Source organism: Sinocyclocheilus grahami, unplaced genomic scaffold (genome assembly GCF_001515645.1).
Source record: "Sinocyclocheilus grahami isolate Dianchi unplaced genomic scaffold, SAMN03320097.WGS_v1.1 scaffold5.1, whole genome shotgun sequence".
Taxonomy (NCBI): Eukaryota; Metazoa; Chordata; class Actinopteri; order Cypriniformes; family Cyprinidae; genus Sinocyclocheilus; species Sinocyclocheilus grahami.
Genome location: NW_015505184.1, coordinates 3,422,908 through 3,442,133, shown reverse-complemented (window position 1 = coordinate 3,442,133; position 19,226 = coordinate 3,422,908). Strand labels below are relative to the sequence as shown.

General features: G+C 38.5%; 1 protein-coding gene across 2 annotated transcripts; it reads right to left on the bottom strand.

The window, feature by feature from the left end:
- Positions 1-2,869: 2,869 nt before the first annotated feature.
- rnf31 (ring finger protein 31) lies at positions 2,870-19,221 on the bottom strand. 2 transcript variants are annotated; one of them, XM_016271217.1, is made up of 23 exons: positions 19,013-19,221; positions 18,037-18,236; positions 17,033-17,179; positions 16,799-16,954; positions 16,658-16,714; positions 15,911-16,064; positions 15,649-15,808; positions 15,414-15,559; positions 15,114-15,256; positions 14,167-14,400; positions 13,762-14,076; positions 12,931-13,116; positions 12,464-12,670; positions 11,009-11,182; positions 10,771-10,869; positions 10,509-10,598; positions 10,142-10,256; positions 7,080-7,192; positions 6,755-6,865; positions 6,552-6,600; positions 5,761-5,857; positions 3,501-3,666; positions 2,870-3,408 (listed from the first exon to the last, which is right to left on the bottom strand). In XM_016271217.1, exons 2-23 carry the CDS (start codon positions 18,232-18,234, stop codon positions 3,358-3,360), a joined length of 3,168 nt encoding a protein of 1,055 aa, XP_016126703.1. In that variant the 5' UTR covers positions 18,235-18,236; positions 19,013-19,221; the 3' UTR covers positions 2,870-3,357. The 2 variants fall into 2 exon arrangements, with proteins under 2 accessions (XP_016126703.1, XP_016126694.1); XM_016271208.1 differs by having other exon boundaries at positions 18,945-19,014.
- Between the last annotated feature and the right edge of the window lie 5 nt (positions 19,222-19,226).

The following is a 19,226-nucleotide window of genomic DNA, read 5'->3' as shown; positions in this document are numbered from 1 at the left end:
TACTTGGTTATTTAAATGTGAATTCTTTTGTCATATGTCATTTTCGTTTTTGTTTGATCGGATCCCTCATGGTCTCATAAGTGTTGGTCAGCCATAAAATTTCATTTTTTCTTTACTCATACAAATTCAGGCTGCATTATTTATAATTACAAAAATCTGTTGCAATGGACTTTTTAAACACACTTTGGTTAAACTCTCCTTTATTTTCACTCCCAGCTTCATACTGCTTAATGGAACTGCTATATGCCACAAAAAGTAATTAAAATCAGTACATTTAATTCCGAATACAACAATGGGAGTCTGTCCTGATGAATGCCTTGTTGAAGTTGTATATAAATGCACACATGTATTTAAAAAAACATTTGTATGTATATAATTTATATTATATATATAAATATTTTATATAAATCTAAAATGGTTTCCTTAATATATATACATACATGTATGTGTTTGTATACAGCCACCACAAAATAAGACCGTAGCACCTCTGTTTACTTTGAGATCTCTGAGGCTAAATACAGATTTAAAATCATAAAATATAGATTAATAGTTATGATACTGTTTTTGTAATCAAATCCTTGCATAGCTACACTCTTAAAAATAAAGGTGCTTCAAAAGGTTCTTCAAGTGATGGCATAGAAGAACCATTCAGTCAAAGGATCTTTAAAGAACCATCTCTTTCTTACCTTTTTATAATCTGAAGAACCTTCTTTCCCCACAAAGAACCTTTTGTGATACAGAACGGTTCTTTAGATGTTAAAGGTTCTTTATGGAACCATTTAGACAAAATGGTTCTTCTATGGCATCGTGAAGCACCTTTATTTTTAAGAGTGTACAGGAAACACTGGCATCTAACAATTCCTTGGGGAAAGAAAACTTAATAAAAAAAAATAAAGCACATATAAACTTAAACAGGAAATAAAACCATTATCAAATGCCTATTCTGTGTAATAAACTCCTGAAACTTTTGTGTCTCATATTTTAAAGCAGTCAGTGCAATTTGGGAAAGAATTCAATCATTCAGATGTAGCCCCCTTTGTAATCGTTAACATTTTCATTTAACTTCAATTTAATTAAACATTTTGTAACAGATTAGTTACATTTATTTTTTTAATCAAATCACATAATACCGTTACATGTACCTAGTTACTCCCCAGCGCTCTTTATTAACTACATTTGCTAACACACATTAACAATGAAAAACTAACATTAGGCCTACCTAATAGGACCTTATTGTAAAGTGTTGCCAAAATGTGTCTCAAAATAATCATACAAAGGCTTCTTTTTGATAAATATGGACCGCTCTTTCACTGCTGTGCCCTCACACAGACAATTACCTCAGAACATGTGTCAGTCTGTCCTCTGCTCCTCATGGGGTTTCCTCTATCACCATATCCCATCATGCATTTCTTATGTCAGTGCTTTCTGCAGAGCCAATCAATATGCAGAAAAACAGAACAATACAATCTACCCACTAACCGTTTTGATTGTAGCTATCAAGGTTTTGTGTGATACATTCAAGAACACTCAGAAGAGTCGGTCACACAAAGGCAACTGTTCCAGTTGTGTTTTCCATCAGTTATATCTTATACCTTGTCGTGCAGCAAACTGCCCTCATTAGGGCGGGATAAGTGGCTGGTAGGATATCCTATATCCTGATGGGAAACTCAATATTTCACAGCTGAGCAGTTAAGTGTGCTTCTGATGAACCCTACATTGGTGAACAACAGCTAAGTAGAGTATTATACTGGTATATTATATAGGTAAAGTGATACGGCATATTTAAGGGAACAAATAGTGTAAACTTTTAAAAAATTCAACTACTGCATGTGACCAGTCAGCATCGTAAAAATTTACAGTGCATGTAATTCTCATTGCTTAGAATAATGACCTCTTTAAAATATCATTGACTTTCTCATTATGTGTGCCTATAATTTCTGCTTAAAATGGCCCATGCTCTTCCATGATCATGCGCTTCAAAAATGAAATTCATAAATTCAGGAATATCTGGCTGCACAAATGTCCTCAGACTAAAAATAGCATCTGATCAGTGGTTTCCTTGACTACAACCCCACTGTAAATGGCTTTAAGACTTATACAGAGATGAGCAAAAATGTGTTTTAAGGGCTCTGATCTCAGAGACAACCTTGATACGACTGGATGGAAAAGTAATAAAGAACATGTCTTTGAGATGTTGATCGAGTGACATCAACATGACTGCTGGTTTTACCGTTTTTTAACGATTATTGACCATTTTGCTCTCTTTGAAACACTAGAGTCAACATTTTATAAATTATATGTTTAATCACATTTATATATATTTACATACACATTTAAAACATCATGCCATTATAACTTTGATTGTATGTCATTTGACACCTATCCTTCTGCAGGCTTAGTTTCTCATTTAACTCTGGTTAAATAAACTCTGATAATGAACAGCTTAAAGGAACACTCCACTATTTTTGAAAATAGGCTAACTTCCATCAACATAACCAACGTGACCACCTGCTTGCACAGGGACCGTGCTGGGGACTATTTTCAGGTGCTGCGTAATATCATTGCACCTGCTGCACCCACAGTACGGCAGCAAAGTTCCTTGATTATTACGCCGGAATGAGAGTATAGTTCCTAGCCATATCGGCCTAGAAAATCGCAACTTTTCATTTTCCGTCGGTCTTCGTGCGCGATGTAACTACAGAAGAGTCAAGTTTTAAGTAGGAAAAATATAGAAACTCTGTGGTCATTTTTGAGCGAGATGCCAACGGTCTAATCAGATTCAATGATCTATGCTAAGCTACAGCTAAAGGAGCTACCGCCAGACCCCGAGATCGGCTGAATGGATTAGAAAACGGTAAAACTCAACTGTTTTACTCTAGGGGAGTTGGAAAATGAGCCTATTTTCAAAAATAGTGGAGTGTTCCTTTAAAGTACAATCAACTGAAAGGTTAACCCATAAACCATTTAAAATGCTGTTGTTTTACAATTTTGGTGCTTAAAATTTAAATTGTGAATGCACATAGATACGTTTTTCATTCATTCAGAGACCATAAGTGGTTTCATTATAGCTGTCAAAGTGTTTTTTTGTTTTGTTAAATCAAGTTACAACTATAATGCTATTTGAGGGCGATTAAAATCAAAACACGATTAAAAGCAAGAATTTTCAATCACAAAACCTTAAGAGTAAAAAGAAAACATACACCAGTGTGTGCATTGTGCAAAAGTGTGCAACTACATCACATTAAGAACAGGGAAGCACTGCGTTTACCATTCTGTCGACCTCACAGCTCATATCATAAAGTAGAGCTACAGTTAAAATAGTCAGTACAGGTTAAATGATCACGGAAAAATAAGTTTTCACTTCTTGCGAGGGACCTTGTCACCCAGAGGCACGTCATCCATGAGTTTCTGCAGATGTGAAAGGCAAAGAAAGAGTTTGATAGCTGTACAAAAAAAAGAAGTAATGCTTATTGACGGAAGAAAAGACAGTATCAGTCCACCTTAAGCAGTCTGGCAAAGTATGCTCTCTCATCTTCTCCATCCCCCTGTCTGATGTCCACATGGTATCTCCTGCAGGCCACAGTCAGCTCATCGGGAGCGTAAAGGGGGGCGGGGTCAATAGAATGCCCATTAATGAGGCTGACCAGGTACTCTCGATAATGCTTCCTGAAACAGAGTAACACCATTTTATTTACTCCTAAAAAGTAATTTGGGTAATTTTGTCTTGTTGAGTACACAGGGCTTATATTTTAACTTTTTACGTCAACAGATGTCTTTGGTCATTGCACTGCATTGCATTTTGCCATTTTTGTCAGTGTCTCTATAATCCCGCTTAAGACTAGAGCATACTGCAGTCACAATTTTAACGGTATTACAATTTTTGTTTACTCGCACTGTGGCAATTTAAAAACTATACAGCATATTAGCGTTGACATATTCCAAGTATTTAAACATTTGTGAGAGTCTTTATGTTATAGGGTGCTGCAGGAAGGCTCCATCATCCTGAAGTCAATGATTTTTTTTTTATGAGTTTTTGGTTGAAAGCCTGAAATAACATCCGTGTTTAACAAAAGCTGAATTTTAACATTTCATTCTACAACATAAAATACACCAGTAATACCTCGCTCATGATTTTCTAGGCTTTTATGGGTCTTGAAAAAAGCGGTTGTTAACAAGTGGCCAAACGGGACTACAGAGGTTGTCGAAGACATTAAATGTCATCATGCCAACCAGGAAAACTCATACTCACTAGTCCGCATTTACAGCCTCACTGAGAATATACTAGTGATCCTGCAAAACTATTCTAACTCAAATTTGTAGATCTTAAAGACTGAAGAGTTGTCAGAAGCTTAGTGGTGGTGATGCTGAAATACATTTATAGCCTATCTTGAGCTTTTTACTTCTAGCTATTAGCAGAAAGAAAGACTGATTTAAAAATGATTCACATTGATAAAGTTGATGGTACTGCCAAAAAGGATGTAACCAAGTGCACAATTAAAAGTGTGGTCTTTTCTTCAACATGTTTGTGTACTGTTACTGAATTTCAGTTACTAAAAGAACCCTTTTTTCTCTTAGTGTGAAGAACATTTTAATAAACTGAAGAACTTTTATCCACTATGAAGAACCTTTTATGGAATGCAAAGGTTCTATATCACCAGTAAAATATGGAGTGCCACAAGGATCTGTCCTAGGTCCTCTGCTTTTTTCAATATACATGTTGCCCCTTGGTAATATTATTAGAAAATACGGGATTAGTTTCCACTGTTATGCCGATGATACCCAACTATATAGTATACTATATAAAAGCTAGTTCATGCATTCATGACCTCTAGACTGGACTATTGTAATGCACTGCTAGGTGGTTGTCCTGCATCTTCAATAAACAAGCTACAGGTGGTCCAAAATGCAGCGGCTAGAGTCCTTACCAGGTCAAGAAAATATGATCATATTTCTTTATTGTTAGTCTAGAAACAGCTTATATTGAAGCCAATGTGCCAAAATGACAGTTTGTGGAATGTTCTACTCTATGATGTAATAGTGTGGATAAGCACCGCCTCCACAGAAGAAAATCAACACCTGCTTCTACATCATTGCCTGTTTAGCCCCACCCACCAATTCACACATGTAGTGCTTACGAGAGAGGCGAACGCACAGGTCTACACAGAAACCAAACGATAAAGATGGCTATGAAGACAACAAGATGCTGTGCAGTGCCAAGTTGTGGGAAAACAGTATTTGCATTGTTTTTATGAGTAACTCTTTTCAAAACGTGGTCACTATTGCTTTTTGTCTCTTCTTACAGATCGTTTGATATACAGTGCTGTGAAAATGTTTTTGTCCCCTTCCTGTTTTTCACGGCATTGTATATGGAGTTATTTATGCATTTTTGACCTAAATCACAGCAGCGTCCATCTATGAGGGACGTACGCTATCAAACATACACAACTATTAGCCGATCATAACAGTGGCCATTTACATCCAAGTCTACAATCCACCACGCCTATTCAAACAGAGTGTTCAGTTGAGGGGGTTAAAAACAGGACAGAAAATAGCTTATTACTTCTAAATTCTGATGTTTCTTGATGTAAAATCTTGATAACTTTATAAGTGGACCTCAGAGAACAGTACAAAATAAAAACAAAGGCAGTTCACGACCCCTTTAAAGGTTCTTCATGAAACCATAGATGCCAATAAAGAAGCTTTATTTTTATGAGTGTACAGGGAGCAGTGAGTCAACATGGTAACAATGATGTCACTCACTCGCAGAGTCCTGCCTGGCCCGGCTGAGTCTGAGCCCCACATGGCGAATCGGTCTGAAGAGTCCCTTCGTCTTTCTGCTCGATCACTCCGCACACACCTGACGCAAAAACACCACAGCAAGGATGCATTTGGGGGAAAGGTAGTTTTCCAGGAAGACATTTTTAGTAAAAGAAGTGGAACAGAGAGTGAAATAAAGCTGTAAGGAGTAGGTGTATGTTTGACTACGATTTCATGGTACAAATATAGCCTCGGCCTGAGAAGCGGTAATTGGACGGACATTTAGTCCAGCTTTTAGGCTTTCATTACAGTAAAAGCCATTTTTCTCCACTGGGCAGTTGAGATAAAGAGTGAAATTGGAAGCAAACTAGACTTTAAGACGGACAAATTAGATGAAGAGACAGACACAGACAAAAAGATTACAGAAGTACTGGGGTAGATAAGACAGACTGAAATAAGGCCACAGAGTTAAGGCCCACTCACACCAAGGACGATAACTAACGACAGCTATAAAGTTTTAATAATAATTTTAATTCTATGAGAATAGTGAAGTCCACACTACAGCTATAACAGTAATGAGAATCACCTTCATAACATTTATTTTTCCAGCTGAGGAATGATAAAAACCATTAACAGCTAATCAGAATCCACCCAAGCTCAAGCATTTAAAGTGAAAGACAACAACAGCAGAACATTTTCATGTGCTGGTATGGACGCTAATATAGTTATCATTCTTTGTGTGAACAGGCCTTTAGAACAAACCAAAAGTATAAACCTCACAAATAAAGACGTACCAGTCTGTGCTCCTGGTGCAGTGTCAGTATTGTAGTTCACCCCCTTTTTCTGAGGAAACAAAATGACGTTCAAACAAGTATCCGAAATAAAACAGTGGAGATGAGAAGTGATATTTCACAACCAAACGTGGCACACGAGTGCGGTGCGTGTGAACGTGTAGGAAGAAATATGTGTGCCTGTACTAAATCGAGAGTGTGTGTACCTGCAGTAAGGCCTGAAGCCTGGCAGGCTCCCAGTCTCGGAGGTAGAAGAGGCAGTCTCTGGGGTGATGGGCATGCAGACCTGTCACAGTACACTGGTTCACTGCACACGTCTGCCAGAGAAGAAGTGAGCAAGTGTGTGAGGGAAAGAGGATGAATAAAAAAAGAGGGAAGAAACAGTGCTCCCGAGAAGGCTTCTACTTATAGCCCAGCCATAGCTGGCTTCAAACTGAGTATCACAGTCACGTACAGCGCAGTATATCATGCACATAGAGCTACAAATAGGCACAAACAATCCTAAGACAACAAGACGAGACAGGAACTCACTGTGTGGAAGGGGTTGTTACATCCACTGCAGAACTGATACCTGCACTGAGAACAACTGAAGTGCATACAGCCGCCCCTGGCCAGAGCATACTGGAACCTGCAGTTTGGGCAAGCTACAAGACAGAAAACACTGCATGACAGAAAGAATGGGATGTGTGACCATTTTTTCACCCTGTACAGTGGATGTTTACATTGCGTTTGATAAAAACATGAAACATAATTTGCATAATCACACAGACTGTGTTTGTCTATTGTTGTGACAATCAAATCACATTGAAAATTCAGGTAAATCTAAGAGATCAAGATATTTTTCCTGTAACCGTTAACAGACAAATACATACAGTATATACTGCCCTTCACTAATATTGGCACCCTTGGTAAATATGAGCAAAGGCGGCTGTGAAAATAAATCTGCATAGTTTAACTTTCTGATCATTCATTCAAAAACGTACAAAAATTCGAACCGTTCATTGAAGTAAACCAATTGAAATTGGGGAGAAAATCTCATGTTGAATTTTTTTTCTCCAAAGCATGTTGGCCACAATTATTGGCACCCCTAGAAATTCTTATAAGTAAAATATCTCTGAAGTATATTCCCATTCATATTTACATTGTTTAGCACACCAGGGTGACTAGGAGCATGAAATTGTCCAGCCATGACTTCCTGTTCCACAGGATTATAAATATGAGGAACATAAAGGCCAAGTTCCCTAAATCCCAGTTTTGGAAATGCTCTGACCCAGTTGTCACAATTTGGCCCTTGTCAAACTTGCTCAAATCCTTACGCTTGCCCATTTTACCTGCTTTGAACACATCAACTTTTAGGACAAAATGTTCACTTGCAGTCTAATATATCCCACCCACAAACAGGTGCCACGATGAAGATCAGTGTTACTCACTGATCTTTGTGTGTGTATATATATATATATATATATATATATATATGCACACACAGACACCGATCAGGGATAACATTATGACCAATGACAGGTGAAGTGAATAACACCGATTATCTTAACACTGATCTTTATTTTTTTTTACATTCATCCATTTTATAGATTTACAGTGCCTTGCGAAAGTATTCAAACCCCTTCATTTTTTTTTTCACATTTTGTCATGTTGCAGCCTTATGTTGAACTGCTTTAAATGACTTTTTATTCCAAAAAAAAAAATCTACACTCCATACACCATAATGACAAAGAAAACACAGAACAGTCACAACTTTGTAAATTTATTAAAAAAAAAAAAACACAAAAAAATACTTATGCAATGTACTTAACTCAGTACTTAGCTAAAGCACCTTTACAACCTCAAGTCTTTTTGGGTATGAAGCGTCAAGCTTTGCACATCAGCATTTGGCAATTATCTGCCATTCTTCACATCACCTCTTCACCTCTCAAGCTTTGTCAGGTTGGATAGGGGCAGACGCACATTTTCAGGTTTCTCCAGAAATATTTGTTTGGGTTCAAGCTCAGGCTGTGGCTGGGCCACTCAAGGACATTCACAGAGTTGTCTATAAGCCACTCTTGCTGTGTGCTTAGGTCCGTTGTCCTGTTGGAAGGTGAACCTTCTGCCCAGTCTGAGGTTCTGAATGCTCTGGACTGTGTTTTCTTTAAGGCCATCTCTATATTTTAGTGCACTGAGCTTTTCTTCTACTCTGACGAGTCCCTCAGTCCCTGCCTCTGAAAAACAGCCTGCTACCAGCACACTTTACTTGTGGGAATTGAGATTCATCAGACCAGATAATCTTGTTATTCACAGTCTGAGGGTCCTTTTTTTGCAAATTCCAAGTGTGTTTTTATGCATCTTCACTGAGGAGAGGATTGAGTTTGGCCACACCACCATAAAGCCCAGATCGGTGGAGTTTTGCAATGATGTTTCTCCTATCTCCACATATGATCATGGAGCTCAAGTAGAGTGACCATCAGGTTCTTGGTCACCACATTAACCAAAGCCCTTCTCCATCAATTGCTCAGTCTGGCCAGGAGGCCAGCTCTAGGAAGAGTTCTGGTTGTTCCAAACGTCTTCCATTATGGATAATGGAGGCTACATGCTTCTATGAACATTCGATGCAGCAGAATTTTTTTCTGAACTCTTTCCCAGATGTGTGGTTTGATGCGATCCTGTCTCTGAGCTCTACAGACAGTTTTTTTTTTTTTTTACCTCAGGGCTTGTCTTTGCTCTAATATGCATTTTCAGCTGTTAGACCTTTTATTAAGACATGTGTGCCTTTCCAAATCATACCCATTCAATTGAATTTGCCACAGGTTAACTTCACTCAGAGTAATTTAAAGCAGTTTAACATAAGGTTGCAACACAACAAAACGTGAAAAAAATATATATGTAAATACAAAGTATGAATACTTTAGCAAGGCACTGTATACATTTATAACAGTATCTGAAAAGCAGTGGTCAAATTCTTAAAACTCCTTATTTAAACTTAGAATGGGTGTGTACTGAACTTAATCTGAATATGGCTATAAGACCACATTTTAGGCTATAAGACCATCTTTTCTATTGCTGACCATTCATATCCTGATTTGTCACAATTAACATATGCTGCATACCCATCTGTGTTACAGACGATAGATAGATAGCCATCTACAGAACTTTGTATTTAATATTTCATCATACTGAATCAGTAAATTTATCTTCTGATGTATAGACAGAATGACAGACATACAGATAAAAAGAAAACCAGAAGGATGGATTCAGAACAAAAGAGAGGGAGAGAAAAAGTCTAAAGTGAAATGCTACATTAGAAACAACTACCGAGCAATCAGTAACTCTCTCTCGAGGTGTGAACAAGTCAGAATAAAAATGCCTGCAAGTGAAAAATACCCAACATTAATATTTGATTTGGTTTTCCTTCACCACTGGACCAAACAAAACAAAAAAGTATGAGCAGGCAACATGTTTCTTAAGGGTAATTCTGCTCAGATATATTCTGGCAGTCAGAATGGGGCAGGGGCGGTGATAGCAGCGGTACTGTTAGCTGTGAGTATATGTGGATTAGAAGAGTGAAAGCACAGGTCCAAAGAGCAGATCAAAAGGTGACTCACTGATCCCATTGTCACGCAGATATCCGGCCAAGCCCTGCTTCTGGTACTCGGGGTCATTCTCTCGCTTCCACAGCTGGAACTGCTCACACGAGAGCCCCATATGCTGCGCCTCCCACTGCAAAGAGAGGCAGACAGAAAGACTAAAACATTAACTTCCATAATTCAATGAAGTATTTGTTCAGTTTTTTGTCATTACACATACATATGAGAGTGTGTTTTTGATTTGCTGGTAAACATAATGCGTTATTGCATTTGCAAAACTATTTTGAAGCTACTGACTACGGTCATTCTATGAAAAAACATGGGTGAATTTTTCATTTCAGTACTTTTAATTACTCCCCAACATATCTGTTTCTCGCTTTCTTACTGGTTTTTTGCATTGAGCACAGAAGCTTTTCCTGCACTGCATACAGGTGACCTTGAGTTGATCGCCATCATAGATGAAGCCATATGAGCACTGTGAAAATGAGAAGAGAGTGAAAGAAACGCAAACATGAAGACAACTCACATCATGCACCTCTTTTCAGATCACTGTAAAATGCGCTTGAATGAAACTACAGCTGTTTGAGCATGAGCGCAATCTCTAAGAAATGAATAGTGACGAAGTGCAAGGAGGCAGTGTCACTCACATGGCTGCACCACAGGAACTTTGGGTCCTTGATGAGAGCCTGCTCAGTCAGTTTCGTGTGGAAAAGATCGTACACGTCCGTTTCAAGACAATCCCTGAGCTGGTCAGTCACACACACACACACAAGATCGTTCATACGTCACTGTGAGTAGTTTTTTGAAGCCCAGTTATAATGCTGCTGTGTTAAGGCTCAGTATTGCACTGTCCATCCTTATATTTTTTTTTCTCTCTTGCAGTACCTGTATGTCCAGAGTGGAGAAGTAGCTGTTCAGGTGCTCAGGGTCGTTGATGTCAGGCTCTGTGCAGACAGGACACACCATGTCTCTGATGTGCTTGTCCCTCACCGCTATGGTGAAATGCTGCTTGAAACATCCACAGCATACAGAGCACTGGCACGATGTCAAAGACTGCATCTAAGAAAGACACACCAAAAAATAGTCCTGACTTAATGTAAGGTACTTTCACACACATACATTATTATTCCTGTTGACTTCCATTACATGGTCAAGTATTACAATACAAGTCAATGGGAACCAAAACTGTTCGGCTACCAAAATTCTTCAAAATATTTTCTTTTGTGTTCCACAGAAGAAAGAAAGTTGTACAGGTTTGGAACAAAGTAATGGTGAATAAATGATGACTTAGGCCCAATCACAATTCTATTTTATACCCCCTCCGCCTACCCCTTATCCCTTGAAACAGAGTGTCAAGGGGTAGGGGTGAAAATATTCCCCTAAGAATTGGGACACCAATACTATGCCGTCACACGTCATCATATGTCATCTAGCTCCTACAATACACACACCTATACTGGTGTGCATTAGAGCCTTTAATTACCGTTCTGCTTACTGACACACACACACACACACATATATATACATATCTTTCTATCTAGGAGATCGTGCAGCTCACACATTCAGGAGAAAAGAAACTTGTCAATGCTGCCCCACAACTCTTATTAATAATAGTTTAAATATCGAATCGGTACATTATATTTTCCAATCGCTATTTTTGAAGTAAACTCACTCGTTGTAAAGAGAGACGCGCATACATGCAACTTTCATCTCTTTCCCTCTCTCGAGAGAGGGAAATATTTGAGAAAAAGGTTTAGCGATTTCTAATTATTGGGGGACTAGAAACCCCCCCCCTCTCAATGTCTATGGTGGTTATAGTCCTGATCAGACATGAAAATATGTTGTGGCACTCTCGTGCAGTCAGTAACGATAATGACGTTAGCAAACTTTAGCAATTTTTTGCAAACATTTCTTTGAACAACATGACCGTAAATATGAACTCACGATTGAATGTAACAAAACCAATGATTACTTTTCATTAAAACCTTTATTAATGCCAAAAATCCTCACATTTATGGTTCTTTTTGTTCGCTCGGGCAGCCACGTTGCCGCTGTAGCCGGTTTACTCTGAGATAATTCATACCCCTTCGTTTGAAGTGTGGTCCTGAAAAATCTTCGTTTGAAGGGCTATCTGGCCCTTCCCCTACCCCTACCCCTCCAACCAAAAGAGAATCGAAACAATTCTCGAATCGAAAGGGGAAGGGCTAAGGGGTAGAAATGGGATTGGGCCTTGATGATGATTTTTGGGTAAACGGTTCATGAGCCTAAAGGTAAGGGCATGCTGGTGTAAAAGGTGCAAGATTTGGAGCAAATCACAGAGAAGGAGCTGAGGCAAAGTACCTTGCTGTGGGGAAAAACTGACAGGCAGATGGGGCATTCCTTATTCAGGACACGGCGAATGAAGTCCCGGTCGTGTGATTCACGCACGGCCTGAACCACATCCTCCAGTGTGTATGTGGCTGTAGGGTCCTGCAGCAGTGACAGAACCAGCTCACAGCGCCCCCAGCTGGGCAGATCAAACACTGCCAGCAACCTACGGCAAACATGCTGAAGACAGACAAAGAATAAATAAGTAAATAAGCCATGTTAAATAACATAACATTTTGACCACTGACCAATTTGAACATCTTTGCTGGCCAGCATTATATATATATATATATATATATATATATATAGTATATATACACATGTATCACACAAAAGATAATACAGACCAAGTTGTTTTGTAAAAACTGTTTCACACATCTAGTGGTAAGAAAGCAATGCAGTTTCTCAGTGAAGCTCCATTAAGGTAAAAGGCCAGTCACCTGTTTATCTGGATGGTTGATGTCGATGGGGGCCTCTGGTTCGTCGCTCCACATGCGCTGATGGAATGAGTCCAGTAAAGGGCGCTGCAGCAGAACAAGAGCCCCCCTCACATCCCCTCCACTCTGCCGCAGGGCTTCTTCACAGCGGGCCACATCATTAAAGCCCAGAGAGCCAAGCTCTTTTACCTAACAAACAAAATGTCATATTTACCAGGAATGCACCTGTATTACAATTCTGGAAGATACTGATAAGCTGACAATTATATTCATGTTACGGCCAATGTTAAAATTCTATATTATTTTGTATAAATATATTAAAAACTAAATGAATATGAAAAACTACAAGTGAGGTTAGGCATCACAACATTATAAAAACTATTTAAAAAAAGACATTTAACAATGTTATTAAATTATTAGTGATTTTAAAGATTAACTTAATGCAAGTGTTTGATGGCGAAAGTAATCCAAATATAAAAAAAGGCAAATGAGCATGCGTAATGAAAAAAAAAAAAAACAGTATCAGCTGATACTATAAATAAAAACTTGCTTATATATATATATATATATATATATATATATTCAAATATGTACCTATAAGTATAAAAGACTACCGATCTGTTAAGCATTATAAAATTCTAAAACACAGCTTGACTTAGAGTTTCTGCAAATTAAGCTGTATCCCCCCCCATCCCTTCAATTTTAATGTTAGCATTTAAAGTTAAGCCACTGACTATTCTGAAAGGTCTGGAAACACAAATGAAATTCCCCAAAATTAAAGCCATAACATGCTCAATCAGTATCATTGGATGCACAAAGACATACTTGACTCACTTTAACTCTACGGTGTCTGAGAGCCTGCCTGACAGCCTTCTCATTATCTCCCCCTGCTGCCAGCCAGGCCCGTTTGGCTTCTGCTCTGGACAGGGGCACAGCATTGTTCTTTTGTCCATCCTGGCCATTGTTCCCCTCTGAACAGTTAGATTGTGCGTTGGGTTCTTGCTGGCAGGATGCAGCCATCACACAGATCTCATCAAGCACATGAGGTAGCTCTGCTTTCAGCCAGTCATACGGCATTACATTACTGTTTCCCGACACACACATGCTGCTGTAAACCTCCTCCGGGCTCACTCCTTTCTTCTCTGCCTCCTGAGAAAAGGACAGAGACAATGAGGAAGCTTGTAAACTTCTGAGGATAATACTCAGGCTACAACAACAACAACAACATATCAGACTTACACGAATGAGCTGAATGAGTTTAAGCCCTTCCTCCTTCATCAATCTTTGCCTTTTCAAATCAGGGTCCTCAGTAGAACTGACTTTAGGTGGGGCTGGAAGCGGTGCGATGTCCTTGACTGGTGAGAGTGGGAGGGGCTTAGGGGGTGATAGAGCAGGCTCTGATCTCGAAAGACAACACATTTCGCATACAGGTGATGGTGTGTGGTTGACGTACGTACAAAACTGGCAAACCCACTGAATGACATAAGGAAAATAGGAGAAGTCAAAACAGGAACCTAAATTCAGGATAAAACTCAGCAAGAGACATTTGCAATGACAAATCAGAATATGCTCATCAATTAATGAATGTCTTTACATTACTTTTTGCAACATTCTTCATTCAGTTATATTATCAATTTGAATGCACTGACACTATCGGATGAGAACACAACTGAACTGAATTGAGCTGGATGACACTATTGTCTGTAGAGCAGCTTTTAGCTGAATAGAATTAGTTTAATAATTTATGAATTTTGCAACCTCAACGCTGAATCAACATTGAACTGACTTGAGATGAATAACAACACTGTTGCCTTCTGTAGAGCTCCTAATAGCAGCACTGAACTAATTTCATAATTAATGAACTTGAACAATTAATGAAACACTTTTTGAATTGAACTGAACCAACACTGAACTGACTAGAGCTGAATATGACACTGTCTCTTTAGAGCTGCTTTCCAGCAGAATTTGATCTCATATTTAAAGAAGTTTGCATAACTGATTCTGTTATTCTGCTGCTTATTACTATGAAACTGCTCTGAAATCTGTATTGTATATAGCACTATATAAATAAAGGTCACTTGATTTGACGTATTGGCACAGAAATTATACATTTCACCTTTAAAATCTATCAATAAACAAAACTATCTTTCAGAAAATTGCATATGGAATGTAGTGGATCGTGGCACCTGGCTGTCCGTTAGTCCTGCGGCAGTGGGGGTTGGGCGTGAGGGTGTGACAGGAGGTTTGGTGGCCAGACGAGGGCGCTCACACACCTCGCACAGAATGCTGCTGCCTGCATTCACCACAGTGCAGCTTTTACATTGCCACTCTAATTGAAGAAAGTGATGGGCAAAAAACAGAATTTAGATGTTTATTTGTGCTGTTCGATTACCAACCTGACATATCAAAAGGTCAAACAGGTCTGACAGCCTATTTAGTGTGGAAAAAGTGAGAGTAAACTAGAAAAAAAGGATGTACAGACTAACCAGATATTGTAGAGGGCTGTGATTGCTCTTCCTGTAGAGATGGAGCAGCAGAGGACAGGCGGGGTCGATCACAGGTTTCACACAAAACCTGCTGCATTGAATTTACTGTAGTGCAGTATGAACACTGCCATGTTGACAATGATGAGCTAAAAAAAAAGAAATAAAGACATACAGATCTGTTGAATAAAATCCTCTACACAAATCTCTCAACCTTTAAAATGATAACAGTGCTAACCTGAGCCGTTTCGTGGCTTTTGAGGAAGTCACAGGAATCCTAATGTGTGTGGAACGTCCTGAATGGGAGTGATACAGCCTGTCACATTCTGTGCACAGCCGCTGAGTACAGGTGGGACAGTGAGCAGACACCGGAAAGATACCACATATGGTGCAGTTCTCTGCAGAGAAATTTAATGGAATAGAAATGATAAAAGTGGACATTCACAATTAAATATATTGTTTAAATGGAAAGCCAGGGTTGGTAAATGTGACATGCTTACCTGTATGTTTAGAGGGCACTAGAGAAGAAAGAGAGAGTGCTGGACTGAATGGAGATTTAGGCTGAGAAGGCGTCAACGCAGGTGAGAGAGTTTGTTTTTCCAATGGTCTTTCACTAGGAGAGAAGGCAGCTGCATCTGTGCTGATTTCCTCATCCTGTATATGGACACTGTATTCAAGTAACGTGCAACAAAGCTAGCAAATCTGATAGGAGCACTTTCACTTATTCATACACTACCATTCAAAAGTTCTTATGTTCACCAAGGTTGTATTTATTTATCAAATATACAGCAACACTTATTACTATTTAACATAAGTGTTTTCTATTTTATTACATTTTAAAATGTCATTTATTAATGTGACGGCAAAGCTGAATTTTCAGCAGTCATGTGATCACATGATCCTTCAGAAATTATTCTATTATGCTGATTCTGAGCTCAAGAAACGTCTAATTATTGAAAACAGCTGTGATGCTTAATTTTTATGTGGAGACTGCAACACATTTTTATTGATAATTTTGTGTTTATTTTGTAACATCATAAATGTCCTTACTGTCACTTTTGATCAAATTCATGTACCCTTGCTGAATAAAAGTGTTCATTTCTTTCAAAAAAAAAAAACCTTTTGATTGGTAATGTATATATCAATTTTAACGTTGACAAAAGTGCATGGATGGACAAGTCATTAGTTTATAACCAAATAAATGATCAGCCACATTTAATTAAGTGCAGAATGGTAACAAATTGTACCTGCACAGTGAGGGAGGGAATAAGTCTTTCAAAAAACTCTGGATGAGGATGGGTACCCTACAGAAAAGGAACAGATTCTATGTGAGCTGAATGTTCTTTGTGAAAAAACCCATTGACTGCTTATACTTTACAGCCTCAGACCTTGATTAGCATGTCCAGCTCCATACGGAGGCACATGACCTCAAGAGTCACAGACGCCACCTTCCCAACATCTGGCTGGACAACATCATCAGGAAAGCTCAAGCCATCTTGCTGCTGATTGGTGTAACCATACAGGTTGAGTACTGCTCTGCCACCCTGAAAGAAGATAAACAATAGTAACCAGATATTTAGTATGGTTTCATACAAAAAGCCTCAATCTCATCCACCACACACCTGAATAGAGTCTACGGCGGTCCTAAAGACTGGGTTGTTGAACTTTACTGTACGCCAGTACTTCGGCCTGTTGGGATTGGTAAGATTTGAGCCATACTTCTCCAAGATGTTAAGAGCAGTGGAAAGTTTCTGCAGCAGGCTAAGAGACTAAAAGGATCAGAAGATATTAATGTACAGCAGAATAGTCTGAAGAAGAATACATTACAGCCCAGAAACAACAACAGTTGGTAAAAGTGAACTAGGACTTTTGAACTTTTTTGGAAATGAACTTTATCAATATTTGATATTATTGATGCTTCTCTGCTGTACTCTATTGCATACCACTTTGTTTGTTGTAAAAATTACTAAAAAGATATATTTTAGGCAGGTATGGCTAAGCAGTCTATAACAGCGCTCGTTAATGTCAAAGTGACTGAGATGGCCAATCACATCAAAGAAGGTGGGCTCCACTGTTCACACAACCCAAACATGATGCTAGAGTTTTAACAGTGAAAGACTGCAAGGTAAGATACAAAAGTAGCTTTACATTTAATATTTGACAACTGTTTTATGACAGAAAATAACATCCATTGTTGCAAACTACTCAACTTTTTTGTAATTTTTAACCATTTAAGTGATTTATGTAATTCATAATTGAGTATAATGTGACAAGAAACAATAACCGAGCCATTTTTGGCATATTAAGTATATGATTAAGAATGAATGTGTGCATATTTTAAAATACAAATATTATTAGCAAATAGTTTTACTGTAATTTATACTTTTACTGTTTTCTTTAATTCGGTTTATTCCTTCAAATCCGCCAAATATTTAATTACTTTTAATACAAATATCTATTACTACTCCCTTGGTCCCCTCAATCATCAAGACATAGGTCATGGCCTTGCATGCGGTAACTACATGCAAATGGTCAGATCATTAAAAGGTCAAACGTTTGCTTCCTGTTGTGTAATCATACACTCTTTGGACTGCTGAGGAAAATGAATCATTATACCAGCTCTTACCTCATTCCTGTTATTCCCACTACTGTTCTCTGTCAGCATGCTTTCAGCAGCAATGTAGCGATATTTGCTGGAGGGCGGGAGGGGGATGTCGGCCATGGCTGCCACCCCTGCCCTCATCTCCTGGGCAGAACCTGGAGTAGACAAGCTGCCTTCCGCATTCACCCTCACCTCCTCCAGCTGATCACTGAGAGAGGTCATAGCTGAAAGTGAAAGTTTTTGAAAGCTTTAGGTTTAAAACACACAGGGCCTGAATTACCGGAGATCATTGTTTCTCATGCCAAATCATTAGAAAACAAACTAATAACACTGTAGTTGGGTTTATTATAGTTAAAGTTTAGCGGCATTAGACAAGGTGGCTTACTGATTTATTATGTTTGAAGCATAAACAAGAGTCAACAACACGTCTGTTAATTCACTTGTCAAACATGAGGAGTCATTTTCTCGTTTATTTGCAGTCATTGTTAATATTTTGTAGATATGCATGACTGTCACATCCTTTAAATAACCTATATCGATGTTTTTACAGTATATTCATGTTAGCTACTACGCTAGCTGCCTTGAGAATGGAAAGTGAAACCATAACAATTTACACGAAGCTAGTTAGCAACTTTCTTTAAAATTAAATATCAATTTCTAGATAAACTGATGCTTTACAGTCTTCGTTGTTACTTGTCTAACCTACACACATACGTGTTTACATACTCGAATTAAACCCCTAACGTCACGGTTTACCTCGCTCTCTGCTATTGAATACAAGTACGCTAGCAGGCTAACGCTTAGGGATTATTATCAAAACACTGGTCAGCGACATTAAAGAGAAACGTCTAGATGTGTCTCTGTTAATACTTTTAGTCAAGTCAACTGTCTGAATTATTCCATGAGCTGTCGAAAAATATTAACATACTCACCGCTTTTTGACAGAGCAGCAGCGCTCTTATCCACTCATACGTGAAACTGAAACATACATCTAATTTACCCGCATAGAGGCGCTGTGAGGAAGCACAAACTGCATTTCATCAACAAAACAATTGTTGTAAATGAATAAACGATAAGTAAAAGAGGAGTGAACGACTGCTGTAATACTGCCAGGTTTCATTAGCTACAGAAAAAACGGTGTTTGAAGTTTAATTGTAATACCAAATGACACTGTGTGGAATATGAACCAACACTGTAGTTGTAGTAGTAGTAGT

Excerpts from the sequence above, each read along its gene's own strand:
- rnf31 (XM_016271217.1), bottom strand. The coding sequence starts at position 18,234 with ATGACCTCTCTCAGTGATCAGCTGGAGGAGGTGAGGGTGAATGCGGAA. Across the intron at positions 10,870-11,008 it reads TCTCCACTCTGGACATACAG|CTCAGGGATTGTCTTGAAAC; the intron begins GTACTGCAAGAG and ends GTGACTGACCAG. Across the intron at positions 6,866-7,079 it reads GTAACAACCCCTTCCACACA|ACGTGTGCAGTGAACCAGTG; the intron begins GTGAGTTCCTGT and ends CTTCTCTGGCAG.